At 41.6% G+C, this 17,044-nt stretch overlaps 1 protein-coding gene across 1 annotated transcript; it reads left to right on the forward strand.

Annotated features, from left to right (window-relative positions):
* Positions 1-7,909: 7,909 nt before the first annotated feature.
* On the forward strand, positions 7,910-10,340 carry RNASE10 (ribonuclease A family member 10 (inactive)). Its single transcript, XM_007127751.1, has 2 exons — positions 7,910-7,952; positions 9,609-10,340. Exon 2 carries the CDS (start codon positions 9,614-9,616, stop codon positions 10,253-10,255), a length of 642 nt encoding a protein of 213 aa, XP_007127813.1. The 5' UTR covers positions 7,910-7,952; positions 9,609-9,613; the 3' UTR covers positions 10,256-10,340.
* The last annotated feature ends 6,704 nt before the right edge of the window (positions 10,341-17,044 follow it).

A 17,044-nucleotide genomic window follows, 5' to 3' on the forward strand; every position in this document is an offset into this window, starting at 1 on the left:
CCGGAGCCTGTGCTCCGCAACGGGAGAGGCCGCAGCAGAGGGAGGCCCGCATACCCCAAAAAAAAAAAAAAAAAAAAAAAAAAAAAGATATCTGGGCAAGGCCTTGGTTGCATAACTGATTTTTCCATTATATCTTAGCAAAAGGAGGGCAGGTTCTTACTGAACCTATGCAAATAGCTATATTGCCATGAAAAGTATGGAGATTTGGTAAATTTATGGCCAAATGTGTGGGTCAGTGAGAATCAAATATCATCTTTAAATGTTTATTTCAGTTAAAAAAGCAGAGTCTAGGGACTTCCCTGGCGGTCCAGTGGTTAAGACTCCATGCTTCCATCGCAGCGGGGCATGGGTTCCATCCCTCGTCCGGGAAGTGAGATCCCACATGCTGTGCGGTGCAGCTACAAAAAAAAAAAAAAAAAAAAAGAACAAAACAGAGTCTAGTAATTTGTTATGGATTACAGAGAGTTTAAGAAGAAAGAAAAAAGCCGTATTTATATATTCAGAATAGAACATTAAAACAGCATTAGCGTTAAGGCAGAACATTAAAACAATATTCCTAACAAATAACCACAAATGTTCCTTATTAGTTCATTCAGTCTTATGCAACTAATTCTTGTTCTGCTGGATTTTGAGTCAGCAGTGTCAGAAGCTATCTGCTTTTGACTAAAAAGAGTTCTAGAAATCCTGACTCAGTCCACTGGTTTGGTATGAAATATGTCTAAGTTATGTCAATTCAAAAGCCAGTACAGCTGTCCCTTGGTATCCATAGGGGATTTGTTCCAGAACCCCTGGGAATATCAAAATCCAGGGATGCTCAAGTCCCTTGTATGCATAGAATGGCGCAGTACAATTGGCCTTCTGTATTCTCGGGTTCCACACTCGAGGATATGGAGAGTACACTGTACTTAAGAGAGTTTATGCTTTAAAGTGTCAGTGGCTTGAAGTATCTGGTACAGTCCTTTTTCATGAGATTGTCTTTTTTTTTGGCTGTGCTGCATGGCTTGTGGGATCTTAGTCCCCCGACCAGGGATTGAATCCCAGCCCTCAGCAGTGAAAGCGTGGAGTCCCACCGGACTGCCAGGGAATTCCTGAGATGGTCTCTTTTTTTAATTGAAGATACAAATTCTGGCCTGTAGTGTATAGGGGAGGCTTCAGGCAAGCATTAGAGTAAAACAAAAACTATCTGTAGGTAACAGGGCCTTAAAATGCCTGTGATTACTTTGTAGCTGATAATTTTCATAATAAGAATAGTGTAACTTACAGGGAAATTTGTTTGCTTCTTTGGCATGCAAAACCAGTTAATAAAGTCATATCAAAAATTTTTCTAGACAAAATGTCTCTAAAGATCGTTGTTAAGCCTATTTCAAAGAAGACAGTGAATGTTATGTTGACTGATAAAAATGGATGAACATAATTTTTATAGAGAATACAACCCAGAAGGTCAGTGAGCTGCATATTTCCTAGCAAACGTGTAGGCTGTGAGAAGACAGAGAACTTGAATAGAGGAGTCGAAGGTTGGATGTGATGTGGGGGAGCTCCTTCTTTAGACTTCGTTGGTTCTGAAAGTTCCTGTTGCATCAGACTAAGGTGGCTGTGGTCACTTTCATTGATCATATGTTATTAACAAAACTCCTCCAATGTCACAAAGCTGCCAAAATCACTCATTTAGAAAGAACAAGACATAATACCCCCATAGGGTCATCTACCAGTTAGACCCAGGGCTATGCAGGAACTGAAAAGGTAAAAGCCTGAATCAGGAGAACTGCAGTGATTAGAGAGGGGATAAAAGGATTATGAGAGTGAAAGATCTGGCAGAGGTTAGTAGGGCTGGGTTCTACAGATTGTGAGCCAGTCTCTGTGTTACATTTTACAAATGTGATTTGTTATGATTCTCAATAATAACTGAAAATACCCAGCTTATATATATGCAAGATTGTTTTGGGCATCAATGGTAACCGATTGTTCTCTAGATCCATAAGGAAATGACTTTAACTGGAACAGACTATCAGGGGCAAGGTGGATAGTGTAAGAGAAGGAACAATTCGTGGGAGTAGGTAGATTAGGATTCCATTCTTGCTCTGCCACCCATTAGCTCTGTGGCCTCAGTTTGATTGTAAAAAAGGAGAAATAATTCTAGTGCTTTTTACTTTGTGTAGAGGTCGTAAGGGTCACATGAGGTCATTTCTGAGAAAATGCACCAAAATGCAAAGCCATCTATTTAGGTCCCTAGAAAACCTAAACACCACCTTTGCATGGATTGGAAGAAAAGCCCCTTCCTCTGGGGGAAATCAGCTCTGTGCCAGTTTGTACAGTTTGCTGAGCAGAGCACGAATTAGGTTTTACTCTCTACTTGTCCCCTTGGCTGGGGGAGCAGAGCATAACCTTTAGAATGGTTTCTGTAAGAACTACACTACATAATATCATAAGGAAGCTTTCACTAGCAGGATATTTGCCGAATACCCTTAATAGACTAGACCTTATTGTGTTCGGTGGGTCAGGGTAAACTGATGCTAAGTTCTGTACACAATTGAGCACTCTGGGATCTAACAATGGTCAGTGTTTAGATATCAGGTCATCTCAAATAATGTGTCCAACTCTGAAAAAATGACTGCCCTCAACCCTGGACTTTTGTGTATCTGGAAGGCATGTGAGTGACAAAAACCCTGGGAAAAAAGCTTATTTGGGACCCAAGCAGAGTTGGATTCCGTATTAGTAAGACATTGTTCAGTATTCTTACCCTCCTTTTGTTTCTATGTCTCCTATCCTAAGAAACTCCTCACAGCTGGAGAGCTTCCAGCCCAAGGCTGACCTGGATTCTTATATCCAGTCAACTGTAACAAGTAGTAACACTTGCTACTGCAGAATGAGGGAAAAGTTCTCCTGTCCACAGTGTAACAAGACCACTGACCATTACTAATTCTTTTAAACCAGTGGTTCTCAACCATGTCACTAGATCCAATCTTTTATAGCAAACATGTTGTATGTCCCTTTTGCTATCCTGTAGGGTAAGTCATAGATAAAATAACACATTTATACTCATAAACCCAGGCAATGCATCTTCAGCGTCTAAGCACTCAGAATCATTGTTTTAACAATTCTTTCCTTGCTCTCCTGCCTTATCAGGTTTTCCTCTCTATTTGGTCTTTCTTATCAATTAACAAGCTGTTATTTTTCCCATCTTAAAAAAAAATGTAAATCATCAACCTTCTCCTGACACTCAGTCTTCTCCAGTCTTGTGACTTTATATACCTAGTCCTATGCTGATGTCTCCTAAATTTATATCTGCAGCTCAGACTCCTTTGAACTTGACTCCTGTATTCACTATGTTCAACTGCCATTTGACACCTTGAAGTGTAATTTTAATAGACATGTTGAACTTAGCATCAACACAGGGTTGGGTGGTATGGGAGGAGACTGCAAGGATGTACACCAAAATGTAAATGACAGTCTTGATGAGGATCTTGTGTGTGTGTTTCTCTTTATTATTATGTAAAACTTTTATAATGAGCATTAACCCTTAAATAAACTTTTTTTCTTGTTAAACATCTTTATGGAAGTATAATTGTTTCACAATGGTGTTTAAATAAACTTTAAATTTTGCAATAGTTATTGATTCAAAGACAGTACACAGAGATTCCATGTACCCTTCAGCTGGTTTCCCCTAGTGATTACATCTTACCTATATATAGCGTAATATCAAAACCAAGAAATTGACATTAGCATAATGTGTGTGTGTGTGCGGTTCTGTGTCATTTTATTTCATGTATAGATTCATGTAACCACCATTGCAATCAAGATCCAGAACTCTTTCAACACTATAAAGGTCTGCCTTGTAGTACAACTTTATAGTCACATCAGTATTCCTATCCTACCATCCTAACCCCTGGCAAACATTACTATGTTCTCCATGTTATATAAATGGAATTATACAGTAATGACCATTTAATATTATTAGTTTTCCACTCAGAATAATGCCCTTGAGCTCTATGCAGGTTGTCAGGTGTATAGATATTCCATGGGATACAAGCACCACTGTTTGTTCAGCCCTTCATCTCGTGAAAGATAATTGAGCTATTTCTAGTTTTTGGCTAATATGAACAAAACTGCTGTGAACATCCATGTACAGGTTTTGTGTTGACATATGTTTTTGTTTCTCTGGGATAAGTGCCCAGGAGTGAAATTGCTGGGTTGCATAATTATATGTTTAATATTTTAAGAATCTGCCAAAGTATTTTCCAGTGTCACTGTATCATTTTAAATTCCCACCAGCAGTGTATGAGAGATCCAGTTCCTCTGCATCCTTATTGGTGTTTGGTATTATCACTACTTCCGTGTGTGTGTGTGTGTGTGTGTGTGCACGTTTATTGAAGCATAGTTGATTTACAATGTGCCAATCTCTGCTGTACAGCACAGTGACTCAGTTATACACATATAGACATTCTTTTTTTAAAAATTCTCCTCCATTATGGTTTATCACAAGATATTGAGTATAGTTCCCTGTGCTATATAGTAAGACCATGTTACTACTTTTTAATTTTAGCCGTTTTGATGTGGCTCCCTGGAGTTCTTTCTCTGCAGTCCTATCCCCTCTGGTACTCTGCGGTGAACTCTAGTTGCCTTGGTTTCCTTGCACTTCCATCTCCTCAACTCAGAGAGACTGATAGACCCTGCCTGGGTTCCCCTCTCTGTGCCAAGTGGCCTAGAAACTCCCTGCAAGGAGAAAGCTCATTCTGTTTGTTTCCCGTCTCTCAGTGATCACTGCCCTTTATTGCTTGCTGTCCAATGTCTTGAAAATCTATTGTTTCATATCATTTGCTCATTTTTTCTAAGAGTTTCAGGCAAAATCCAATAATTGCTATTCCACAGTGAAAGTCCATAATTTAGATTAATTTACAATGAGAAATAGCTCTTATACTTAGAATCTAGGTCTTAGATGGATTCATGGTCAATTTTCTAATCAGAGTATCTGTTCTATCTCTCTCTATCTCTCTATATGTATCTACTCACTATCTATCTATATATCTATCTATCTAGTATAAATTTTGCTTAACTACATGTCAAGAGTTCTAACATTAGAACTGCCATTACTTATTTGTAGCATCTGAGACATTAATCATTTCAAGTCACTTTCTTTATTTGTAAAATGAAGTATATATGAGCCTTAATTCCTTGAGATTCTAGGATATTGTTTGACTTCTAGGAGAAACAGTGAGTAAAGTTGGTAGCTGTAGTCCTTAGTATACTATCTCTTTTTTTTAAATTGAAGTATAACTGATGTACAATCTTATATAAGTTACAGGTGTACAATATAGTAATTCACAATTTTGAAAGGTTACACCAATTTATAGTTATCATAAAACATTGGCCATATTCCCTGTGTTGTATTTACAATATATCCTTGTAGCTTATTTTATACATAATTGTTTGTATCTCTTAATCTTACCCCTCCCCCATTCCCTCTCCCCTCTGGTAACCACTAGTTTGTTCTCTACATCTGTGAGTCTGTTTCTTTTTGTTATATTCACTAGTTTGTTGTATTTTGAGATTCCACATATAAGTGATATCATTTAGTATGCTATTTCTAAACAGGAAAACGGCATTGATCAGGTAATGAGCATGTGTTGGTAATTGTTACATAATATTAATAGCAATAACAACAGTAGCTAATACATTTAACCTTTCGCATGCAGTGTGTTATATAACATTCACAACATCCCTATGAAGTAAGCGGTAGTATTATTCAAATTCAGAAGATGAGAAAACTGTAGCCTAGAAAATGAAAAAAACAAGAATACAAACCTGCCCAGTTTAAAGGTTATACTTAGACCACAGATGTAGGTCCTTTCTTCATTTTTAATCAAGGGTTAATTTCAAACAATCCCTAATAGTAACCAATTATAAAGAAGCAGTTGGTGTGTATAGTTGGATATATTATCCCTGCTGACTCCAGACAGGTTCAGCAGAGGCTCCTTTACTCTGCCTTCTTGCTGCGCGCAGACCTCGTCAGAATGCATGCGCAGAATGGACACCAAAGAGGGATAGCACGAGCAAATTGTGAGGGTGAAATGCAATAAATGCCCAGCATGAAATAAGTGCTCAATAACGGTTAGTTGTTGTTATTATTATTATTGTAAATCATCAACATCAGCACTGTAGAATTCAGCCTGATAGACTTTGCAGATCACGGAAGCTGTTCGCAGACCACCATTTGAAAACTTCTGCCTGAATGACAAAGCAAATCATCCTCCTAAAGGTCCCTGTTTATGTCTAGAGAGGGTTTTCATACTGCTTTAATAATCTCCAGGGTGCTTTAAAAATATTATCTCATGATGTCACTTTCAGCTAAAGAAGTGAGTAGAATCAGTATTATAACCTCCTGATTTTACTCATCAGGGCTATAGGGACTGAGCACTGTTTTGGATATTCTCTCTCTTTTTTTTAAAATAGTATTTATTTATTATTTATTTTTGGCTGTGTTGGGTCTTCATTTCTGTGCGAGGGCTTTCTCTAGTTGCGGCAAGCGGGGGCCACTCTTCATCGCCGTGTGTGGGGCCTCTCACTATCGCGGCCTCTCTTGTTGCGGAGCACAGGCTCCAGACACGTAGGCTCAGTAGTTGTGGCTCACGGGCCTAGTTGCTCCGCGGCATGTGGGATCTTCCCTTTTTTTTTTTTTTTTTTTTTTTTTTTTTTTTTGTGGTACGCGGGCCTCTCACTGTTGTGGCCTCTCCCGTTGCAGAGCACAGGCTCCAGACACACAGGCTCAGCGGCCATGGCTCACGGGCCCAGCCGCTCCGCGGCATGCGGGATCTTCCCAGACCGGGGCACGAACCCATGTCCCCTGCATCGGCAGGCGTATTCTCAACCACTGTGCCACCAGGGAAGCCCCCTCTCTCTCTTTTAAAAAAAAAATTTATTTTATTTATTGATTTTTGGCTGTGTTGGGTCTTCATTGCTGTGAGCAGGCTTAATTTGTGGTGAGCGGGGGCTATTCTTTGTTGCGGTGCTCTGGCTTATCATTGCGGTGGCTTCTCTTGTTGCGGAGCATGGGCTCTAGGCGCTCGGGCTTCAGTAGTTGTGGCACACGGGCTTCAGTAGTTGTGGCTCGCGGGCTCTAGAGCACAGGCTCAGTAGTTGTGGCGCAGGGGCTTAGTTGCTCTGCGGCACGTGGGATCCTCCCAGACCAGGGATCGAACCCGTGTCCCCTTCATTGGCAGGTGGATTCTTAACCACTGCACCACAAGGGAAGTCCCCGATATTCTCTTATCTAGGACTAAATTAACAGATTTCCAAAACCTGATATGCAGTTATTGGCTGAGGGTTGGAAAGAGGGAGTGGAGAATGGAGGGCTGGGTAAAGATAGGTAAAAATATGTAAAAATTCATCATTGACTCAAATATGCCAAATCTTCTGATGAAGTCATGACACAGTTCTAAAATGTGAAAAGCAAAATAACCATGTTGGAGGGATGACACAAATACAGGCCAAAGAGCTTGACATTTCAGAAATGACAGGGAAAGGTTAAAGGAAGCACATGTGGAGAATATAAGGAAATGACCTTGAAATGTATGGGCAAGGTCAGGCTGCTATAAACCACAGGATAGTGGGTGTAACTCAGGAGTGGAACAATTGACTGGGAAAAAAAACTGTCTGCAGTTTCCCAGACTGGATACATTTCCTGTCTTGGATGTCTGGATCTGTTTCAATGTCCAAGTAGCCTTACTTCAAAGTGTTCATGGGAGCAGAAAAGACAATTGGCTGAGTGTGTTTATTCAGAGCTGGGGAGGGAGAATGGGAATGGGCGTAGGAAGTAAGTCTGGGTTTAAGAGCATATAGAGCACAAAGGGATAATCATTTTTCTGCAGACCAGCATCCAGGGCACTTCTCAGAGAGAAGGAAAACCTGGGAAGGAAGAACCTGGAAAACAGGACACAAGCATCTTCGAAGTTATTTAGGTATGTAGGTAAGTCACAGTGGTGTTTGGTGCTCCAGGGAATGACATGGGAAATTCTCTCTCTTTTTTAAAAATTAAAAAAATTTGAGGAAACCCCCTGGTAGTCCAGTGGATAGGACTCTGTGCTTTCACTGCAGAGGGGCCGGGTTCAATCCCTGGTGGGGGAACTAAGATCCTGCAAGCTGTGCAGAGCGGCCAAAAAAAAAAATTTTTTTTCTGAAATATTTTCAACTTTAAAGAAAAGTTACCACATTAATACAAAGAACTCCTAAATATCCTTTATCCAGTCACAATATTTAAAAATTTTCTTTCCCTTATTAAAAAATTTTTTCTTTCTCTGTAAACACACATGTACATACATACATATGATATACATACATATTATATATATGTATATATATATATATATATATATATATATAGGCTGTGCTGCCCAGCTTGTGGGATTTTAGTTCTCCCCACCAGGGATTGAACCCAGGCCCCTGGCAGTGAGAGTGTGGAGTCCTAACCACTGGACTACCAGGGGATTTCCTCATATGGAATTCCCCATATGATCTTTATTTTGAACCTTGGAGAGTAAGTTGTCTAATCATGCCCCTTTTGCACCTTAATATTTCAGGGTTCCTTTTCCAAGAACAAAGATATTCTCTTAAACAATTGTAGCACAAATTTCAAATTCCGTATATCAAACACTGACATAACATTCCTATCTACTCTATTGACAATATTCTCATATTATCAATTGTCTCAAAAATGTTCTTTATAGCAATATTTTTTTCTGGTAGGGAAGGTCTCTCTTTGATAGGGGCATGAGGCTGGCATTGCAGGACAAAGATGCATGCTCTTTCCCTCAGTTTCCTTAGGATCTTTATTAGTAGGGGAACCCTCGCAGGTCAGTTGTTTGGTTTTCTTTGGTTTCGTTCTTATTCCATGTCCTCCCTAAGAGTACAAAAGCTAGTCAGCAGGAAATACCCAAGTGCTAAGAGATCTATAGTAGTAGAAGGGATCTGGCATAACAGATGTAGTTTTAGCAAGGTGAAATTGGGCTTCCTCCCTCATCTCCCTCCCCCCGCCAGCCTCAGCTTAGGAGTGAGAATGGACTATAGTACTTTTCCTATTCCTTTTGATCTTTTTTGGGGAGGGTGGGTAACAGGGAGAATAATAAATACTTGAATGAGCAAAAATTAATTTGGGAACAAAATAAGGAGATGATCTCCTATGGTAATTCTAATCCTTTACTGAGAATAAGACTTTCTATAAGAATTTCTCTCAAGGGAAGTGTGACACTGTACTTGTTTGTCTTCTTACCCATTCTTTTTGGTGATTTAGAACTAATTTCTGTTTAAGAATCAATTGATGTCAACTTTCCCCATTGATACCCCATATGTGAACCAGTTGCAGAACTGCTTCCCTGGTCATCTTCCAGTTCTGTAGGATCCACACATTATGCCACAGCAACAGGGAATGTGGTGGGAGGGACAGGAGAAATGGGAAAAGAGTGAGAAAGGATCTCTGCCTTGGGTGGGGAATGGGGTAATGTGGAGAAGGGAGAGGAGACCCCAAAGACTGTGCTGTCGGGGTTTAGGGGAATCTACGATCTCTACTGGAGCCAAGTTTCATTTCAAAGTCAGTCCTCTGTTTCCCTCCTCCCCTCCAGGCAAAATGAAGCTGACTCTCGTGCATATCTTTTTTATAATGTTGCTGCTCCTGCTGGGCCTGGGGGTAGGCCTGGGGTTGGGACTTCAGATGGCCGCAGCAGTCCTGGAGGAAAGTGATCAGCTACTGAATGAGTTTCAGTCCAGTGACTCACAGGACAAGGCTGAAGCCACTAGGGAGGGAGCCAGCACCCGAAGCGTAGAAACCCTGCCGCTTAGCCACAAAGAAGTGGTGCAACTGGAAGAGACCATCGTCAGTGAAGATGAAGTTGGAGGAAACAAGATGCTCAGAGCTGAGGCTCTCTTTCAGAGCAACAAAGACTATCTCAGGTCTGACCTGATGGACAGGGAATGCAATACCCTGATGGCACAGAAGATGAAGCCGCACAACCACACATGCATACCCCGGTACATATTCATCCATGAGGAACTAGATGCAGTCAAAGCTGTCTGTAAGAGTCCTGCTATTGCCTGTGACCTCAAGGGAGGCAAGTGTCACAAAAGCTCCCGTCCTTTTGATTTGACATTCTGCAAGTTATCCAAACCAGGCCAAGTCACTCCTCACTGTAATTACATAACTTTCATTCTTGAAAAGTACATTTTTATATCCTGTAGTGACATGAAAGTCCAGGTAACATCTGGACCATGAAGTAACTTCTCTTCTGCACCTACTCATCTTTGTCTTCCTTTCCACTTCCTCTTTTTCATGCTGTTTTCGTCCTTAGGTATTCTGCAAAAAAGGTTCTGGGAAGAGAGGCTGGCCTATTCTTTACCATATTTGAAAATATAAATCTTCTTTGCCCTAGAGTTCACCCAACTTGCATTTTTTTCCTGGGATTAGAGGTGGTAGAATAGGGTGATGATGTCCAATCTCTGTACGTTCTCTGTCTCTAAGAGTCTATCTCTTGCCCTGGAAAGAGATAAGTGAAGAACTGCTCTAGTCTCTCCTATGATCCTGGTCATCAGTCTGTTCCCTGGTCTGGAGGCCTTTAGGTGTGGATAACAAGAGTTTAATGCATCCTTTACCCACGGTCCTTCCCTGCTACCCACGATGAGCCTCTGGCAATCACATAAGCCTCCTGGGCTTTCCATGTAGCACTTCTCTGCTACAGATGTAAATTAAAGTGATTCTAACTGTGACTGTGTCTGGAGAACCATGTGGATCAGGTTTCTTTTCCTGACCCCTGGCTGTAGGGGTCTGCAGGTACGGGTGCTATGGTGGTGCAGACTGAGATAAAACACGTCCTGGGGCAAAGGCAGCACTCATTTTCTTGACCCTTCTCAACCCTTTTCTTTTTCCTCTCATTTTTTTACTACCTGCCATTTTGATCTTCTTTTCCCTCCCTTTGTTTCTCCCCCACCCCACCTCCTTCTCCTGGTCTCCTTTTCCTCTTCTCTTTGGGATCTCCCTGTTCTTTCTCTGAATCCTTTTAGATATTCATTCAGCCAAGACTGATCTCTTATGCCATGCCAGATAAGAAGATGTTGGTCCTATAAAGAGTTTGGCATAGGGGGTTAGAGCGAGGGTGGGTCAAGAGAGTGATGAGGAGAGAGAGAAACAGAGAACTATTTTAAAAAATTATGTCCAGTAAGTAGAATAATGGTCACATTAGGTGCTCAATTGATGTAGAATGAATGGGATTGGAGGGAATTTTATTCTCACTCAGCACCTCTTTTCTTCTTTTGCTCTGAAAAACAAGAAAGTTGGTGAAAGAATATTTTCAGCAGAAAAGGGATTGGATCTACTCAAAGAGGAGAAAAGCTATGGGGTTGAATAAATAGAAGATGTAAGTGGTTTTGCTTAGCCTATTTTCTCTGAATTCAAATCTATCAAGAAATAGTTTAGTTAGACATGCATGGGCACAGGAAGGGATCTTAGAAAATGGCAATAAGGATTCACTATGTGACTTGATTTTGAGATTTCCTTTTCCCAGGGTTTTTGCCTGTTTCAATCTCCTTGATGGTAATACACTCAAGAGTCAGGGACGTCCATAAATGGGACACTGAAGGAAGGAAAGGTTTGGCTTACTCTGACCTGGCTTTTACCTTCCTGTTCTTTCTTCATTTAGTCCCTAATTTCCCTTACCCTTCCTGTTCTTGCAGGCAGGCAACCACTTAAATGCTTTGCCTCTAGTCTCCCCTCAGACTCCCCTGTTTCAACATTTCCCTCCATGCCTTTGACTCACCTCTCCCGGCAATGACCTCTTAGGAACAGTGTTGCTGGGCAGGAAGTGTGTCTGCATCTGTGGGCTGCCCTGGCATTTTAGAGGTGGGTGGAGGAGTGGCAGGAGACGAGGCCCTGGACAAGGCAGATTCCTACTCTTCTTGATGGGAGAATCCCTTTCAGAAGAAATAGACAAAAGACGATCTAAGACAAGGGAGAAAAAAAGAAGTGAGGTGTGAGAGAGGAAAGAAGAGTGGGTGTCAGAGAAAATCAGTGTGTTAAGAATTTGTCCAGTAGGTAAACCAAAGGCATTGAAGATTAGGAATGTGATGGGAAAGATTCCAAGTTTGACTTCTTAACCAAAAGACAAAGGATCCATTGTGTGGGGCAAACTATTAGGAGACTGGAATTAGCAAGGAATGGAAGCCCATGTGCTTTCATTCACAGATAAGAACCTCTTCTAGGTTCCCACCAGCTTCTCTCCTTTAGGGTTCCCACACTCCAACAAGTACTGCTATCGCCCTCATCTGGTCTCCACTTTGGACAAATCTCAGTGGTCAGGCTTTTATCTGACTGTGAAAACTATCTCAGGAAAGCAATTTACGAAGCACTCTACGGGCTCCTAGTGGCTCAAGCAGGAAAACACAACTTGGTAGGTGTAATGGGTTGACAAGATGTTGTGGGAACTTCACTCAAAAGGGATAGAAAATTAACCCATTATAGCTCAAATGATGCCTGATTCATAAAACTTTCACCAACTCTTTTAGTTCCAATGTAGCTCCCCGTCTTTGCACTTCCAGTGTATATGCTTAGTCCATACAACAAGTCCTCAGTCCTTTACTCAGTGTTCCTAAATCCCCAAAGCTCCGAAAACTGAAAGATTTTCTTTCAAAGTGGCTCCCAAGCTCAGTGAGATGCAAAATCTGGCTGAATTGACTATGCAAGTCTATTTATTATCTTTATTTATGCTATATGACTATTATACATTTCACTGAAGAAATATCAATATGTCTGATTATGAATACTGCCTCAGATAAACTCTTCTAGGGATGCATAAATATCACATACACTTATACAATGTTGCTTTTTAAAATCCTAAAAATTCTGTTTCAAAATGCATTGGCCCTAAAGGTGTCAGGTAAGGGATTGAGACCTATATATACTATTTAATTAACCCTTAATTAATTTGAATATATAATATGACCTCAGGGAGACCATAAGCATTTTTTGGTTTTTTGCTGCATTGGGTCTTAGAAAGTCCCCCTCTGGTGTCTGGGACTGACTGAGGCAAGCAGTGCCATCTGGGTTGGGTACCCTGAGCTTGAACTGGGACTTCTCTGGGCCTGAGTCCCATTTATCCCCTCAGGTCACTGCTCCCCTACCCCATGTGTAGGGCCAACAATCTGCCCCCCAAAAGTTCTGAGACTTGCACCTATGGGGTTGTCCTAGGACCCTGAAGCCAGGCCCTGTTCCCAGGAGGGAACACCTGGCAAGCGGTGGTCCCCTCTGGCTGGTGTGGTATGTCTTTTGTGGATCACACAGCAGTGGGTCACGAGAATGGTGCTGATAAACTGATTTTGCTTGACTCAAACATATCCTGGACACAGAATGAATTTAGGACTCTGGATCACCAATGGTCACTACTCACCCTTGGACTTGAGTGCATAGATAGGAGGCTTTCACCCACCCATGTTCCTATTGCTCGTTACTTCTGGTCTATAGCACTTGAGGGTGGCAGGGTCAACAGCACGTGTCCCTCACCCTGGGAGCTTCCCACTGCTGGCACCCAGGGTGGACACCACCCCTTTGCAGGCTCCACACCATGTGGAGGTATAGTGGGCTGCTCCTGTCTCCTGTAAAGACTTTTGAGACCATTGCTCTGCAGTGCCAATGGGGCACTTCAGATCAATGCCCTCTCTTGCCTCTGATTGACAGGTGATGACACGCTCTCTTAGTCTGTGCAAGATGAAGGATAGTCATTGTGTGAATGGGATTGCTCTTTTGCTCTGCCCACGTACCCCCTGCCTATCCTCCTGGATGGTGGCAATGTGTGTAAGGCAGGAGTGTGGTGTGGTCAGTTATGAAAGAGGTGGCATTCTAGGAAGGCGGTGATTATGGCTTAAAGAACTCAAGAGAATTGTACACCTGAAACTAATATAATATTGTAAGTCAGTTATGCTTCAATTAGAAAAAAGAACAGAAAAGAAAAAAAAAAGAAAACTTTAGAAATTCTCAAGTCAGTTCTCAAACAAAAAAGAGTTCAGGAGAAGATATAGTTGGAAGATGTGTTGTTTGATGTTTATACTACAAAACTCTAAATGGCAAATTTCACACGGTCAGAGATGATCATTCTCATTTTCCTGTGTACTCTGGGTGCTATGGTCCGAATATGTATCCCCTCCAAAATCATATGTTGGAATCCTAACACCCAACGTGATGGTGTGAGACGGTGGGACCTCTGGGAGGGAATTAGGTCATGGAGCCCTTATGAATGGGGTTAATGCTTCTACAGAAGAGATCCCCCAGAGCTCCCTTGCCACTTCTGCCCTGTGAGGACCCTACCTGACCATGCTGGCACCCTGATCTGGACTTCCAGCCTCCAGAACTGTGAGAAATAAATTTTTATTGTTTATAAGATACCCAGTCTGTGGTATTTTGTTCTAAAAATATGGGCTGGGCTAAGTAAGACACTGCTTATGTTTGTGGTCATTATCAACAATGTACAGTTACAAAGTAACCTTTGAGAGAGTCACTGAAAGCTGGTATTCACAGGCTGCACAGTGGATGATTCAGCGCCATGAGTCATGATACAGCTGGCATGAAATAAATGGCACTAGGAAACTGCAGAAACAAGAAGATCTATATGGGTCCTATCAGACCGGTTTACCTTTTTCATGTGGTGGGAGATAATGAAATTATCCAGGAATAATACATCTGACAATAAAGAACATGAAGAAATGGACCCTAGATCTAACAGGAAGAGATGGTGCCCAGACAACACAGAAAGTCTACATGTGCACTGATTGGACAATAACCAAATATGTGAGTATCTGTCCTCTGCCCATAATTCTGAATCTTCAGCAATAAGACCCTATACTTCACTCGGGCCTATGACTTTTATAATATATTTTTAAATCAAATTCTTTATATAGATAAGGGCCGCATTCCCCATCCCTCCCTGGAGAAAAAAAATAAAAATTGGCCACACTCCTTAGAGGCAGCTCAGCTTGTGGTCAAATCCAGGGTGATGTCTCTGTATCATGCCCTTGCCAGGCTCTTGATTCGAACTCTCCCCCTCAGACCCCTCTAGTGCTCTTTCTTGCAGGCAAAGTGGACTGAGCTGGCCCTCGCCACCCCTTCTCTTTCCCAAGGTGGCAAAGTTATATCATCTGGCAGAGACTCATTCCTGGTGAGATGAAAAGGGACTCCAAGGGACAGGGTTGTTGCTATTTTCGCAGTACTTGGACTTAGCATGTAATCTGTTGATGTTCCTTCCTCTGAACCTTGGATCCTACCCATAGGCCTGCCCTCTCCTCTTTGCATTTAATAGACTGGGCTTCAGTCAGTTTCTAGAAAGTGATTCTAAGGACAGAGATGCCACCTCCAGGAGCAGCTGGGCTGGCTCTTTAGTAGAATTAATGATTCAGAAGCCAAGTAATAGTTGGATTTAAAGGAAGAATTCGGGAAAAGAGGAAGATGGCTAAGCAGAAGGAATATTTAGGGAAATGTGAGTGCACACGTCAAGGCATCATGGCCCTTTACCCATTTATATATGATTTCAGGAGGCACTGGGATATCCATCCCACTGTTTGAAAATGTCAGCTCTCCAGTATTAGCATGAAGCTAATGTTTGGAATTATATCTGTATAAACTTATTGCGTATCCCTATACACAGCATGTAAATTTTTAACTTCAAAGAATGGGGGAGATTTTCAGCACCTTTATAGGGTGACAAGAAAAGCAAAAGGCAAAACAGTACTTGTTCTATGAATGCTTTTGCATGAGTTTGGCAGTGTGCTAGTTACCGGTTGTAGCATCATTAAAAAACAAAAAAACTAAAATCAGGCATTGTATCTGCCATGGTAACACATCTACAGACGAGGCCTATAGGGGATAGGATAGGAAGAGAGAAGGTGATATGATTAAATCTAGCACTAGGCATTTCCCTGGAAAGCTGGTCTGGCTAAGGACAAATGTAGAGCAAGCAACTGCATTAGGAGACTATTTCCAAGGCGAGGAAAAGGCTGTCCAAAGGGTCAACAGATAAAGACAGATATTTTTACCAGGAAGGTGCAGCCATCTCCCAGCTTCTGTGAGTGTTACCTGCTAAGAATTCACAGGTGTACTTCTCTGGAAGAGAAGGAAATGTATTGAAGAAAATATGGTAGAAGGGGGTTATAAATATGGAAAAAGAGTTACATAATGTGACCCAGAATTAGTCAGTAGAAGCCCTTCTAATCTGGCTTCTGTGTGCTTTTGACATGTCCCCATCATTCTTTAGGCACTTCCTTGCTTTGAGAAACAGCAAGATGTTCTAATCTCATCTTGTATTTTCCTTGCCCTGGGACCAGTCATTTCTCTAAAGAGACATGGTTGTTTTAGTGGAAAACAGTATTTTAAAACCAAGATCGGATGTTAGGTGTGTGTGTTCATTTTTGTGGTGAGAGAGTTCCAAGGGTCCCTCAGAGGGCAGAGCTTGGGAATATAGCAAAAAGATGCAATTACACACACACACACACACACACACACACATTTACATGTATTTTATTTATGTATTTACATTGAAAACCATGATTCACACAAATATCTCCAATTCTAATCCAATCCCATAGGCTCATATTAGTTTTCTCCCTTTCCATATTTATATCTCGATTTCCATATTTCTAAAACCCCTTCTACCATATTTTCTTTAATATACTTACTTATTTGATCAATCTCCATGTATGTAACTAAATCTTCTGTTTCTGCCACTGTCCCTCCTTCCATATGGATGCCCTTTGCCCTCTCTGACTCTGACACTCTGTGCCAGACTGTCCCCCTACATGGATGTTCCCCATTTGGGTTTTCATACCCCACACCAGGTTCCCCTCTGAGTGGGATACCTCCTCTCCTTGCTCAGGCTGACTCTCCATGCTGGATTCCCCGCCCCCATGCCTCACCTCTACTCCCCCTCACCCCCCATGTGGATGCTCTTTTCTCTTTTCTTGGGCTCTGGCTTCCTATTCCCCATGCCAGGCTGACCCTCCTTTTCAGTGCACACCTGGTTTTGCCCCA

This window comes from Physeter macrocephalus, chromosome 11 (genome assembly GCF_002837175.3).
Source record: "Physeter macrocephalus isolate SW-GA chromosome 11, ASM283717v5, whole genome shotgun sequence".
NCBI classification, from domain to species: Eukaryota; Metazoa; Chordata; class Mammalia; order Artiodactyla; family Physeteridae; genus Physeter; species Physeter macrocephalus.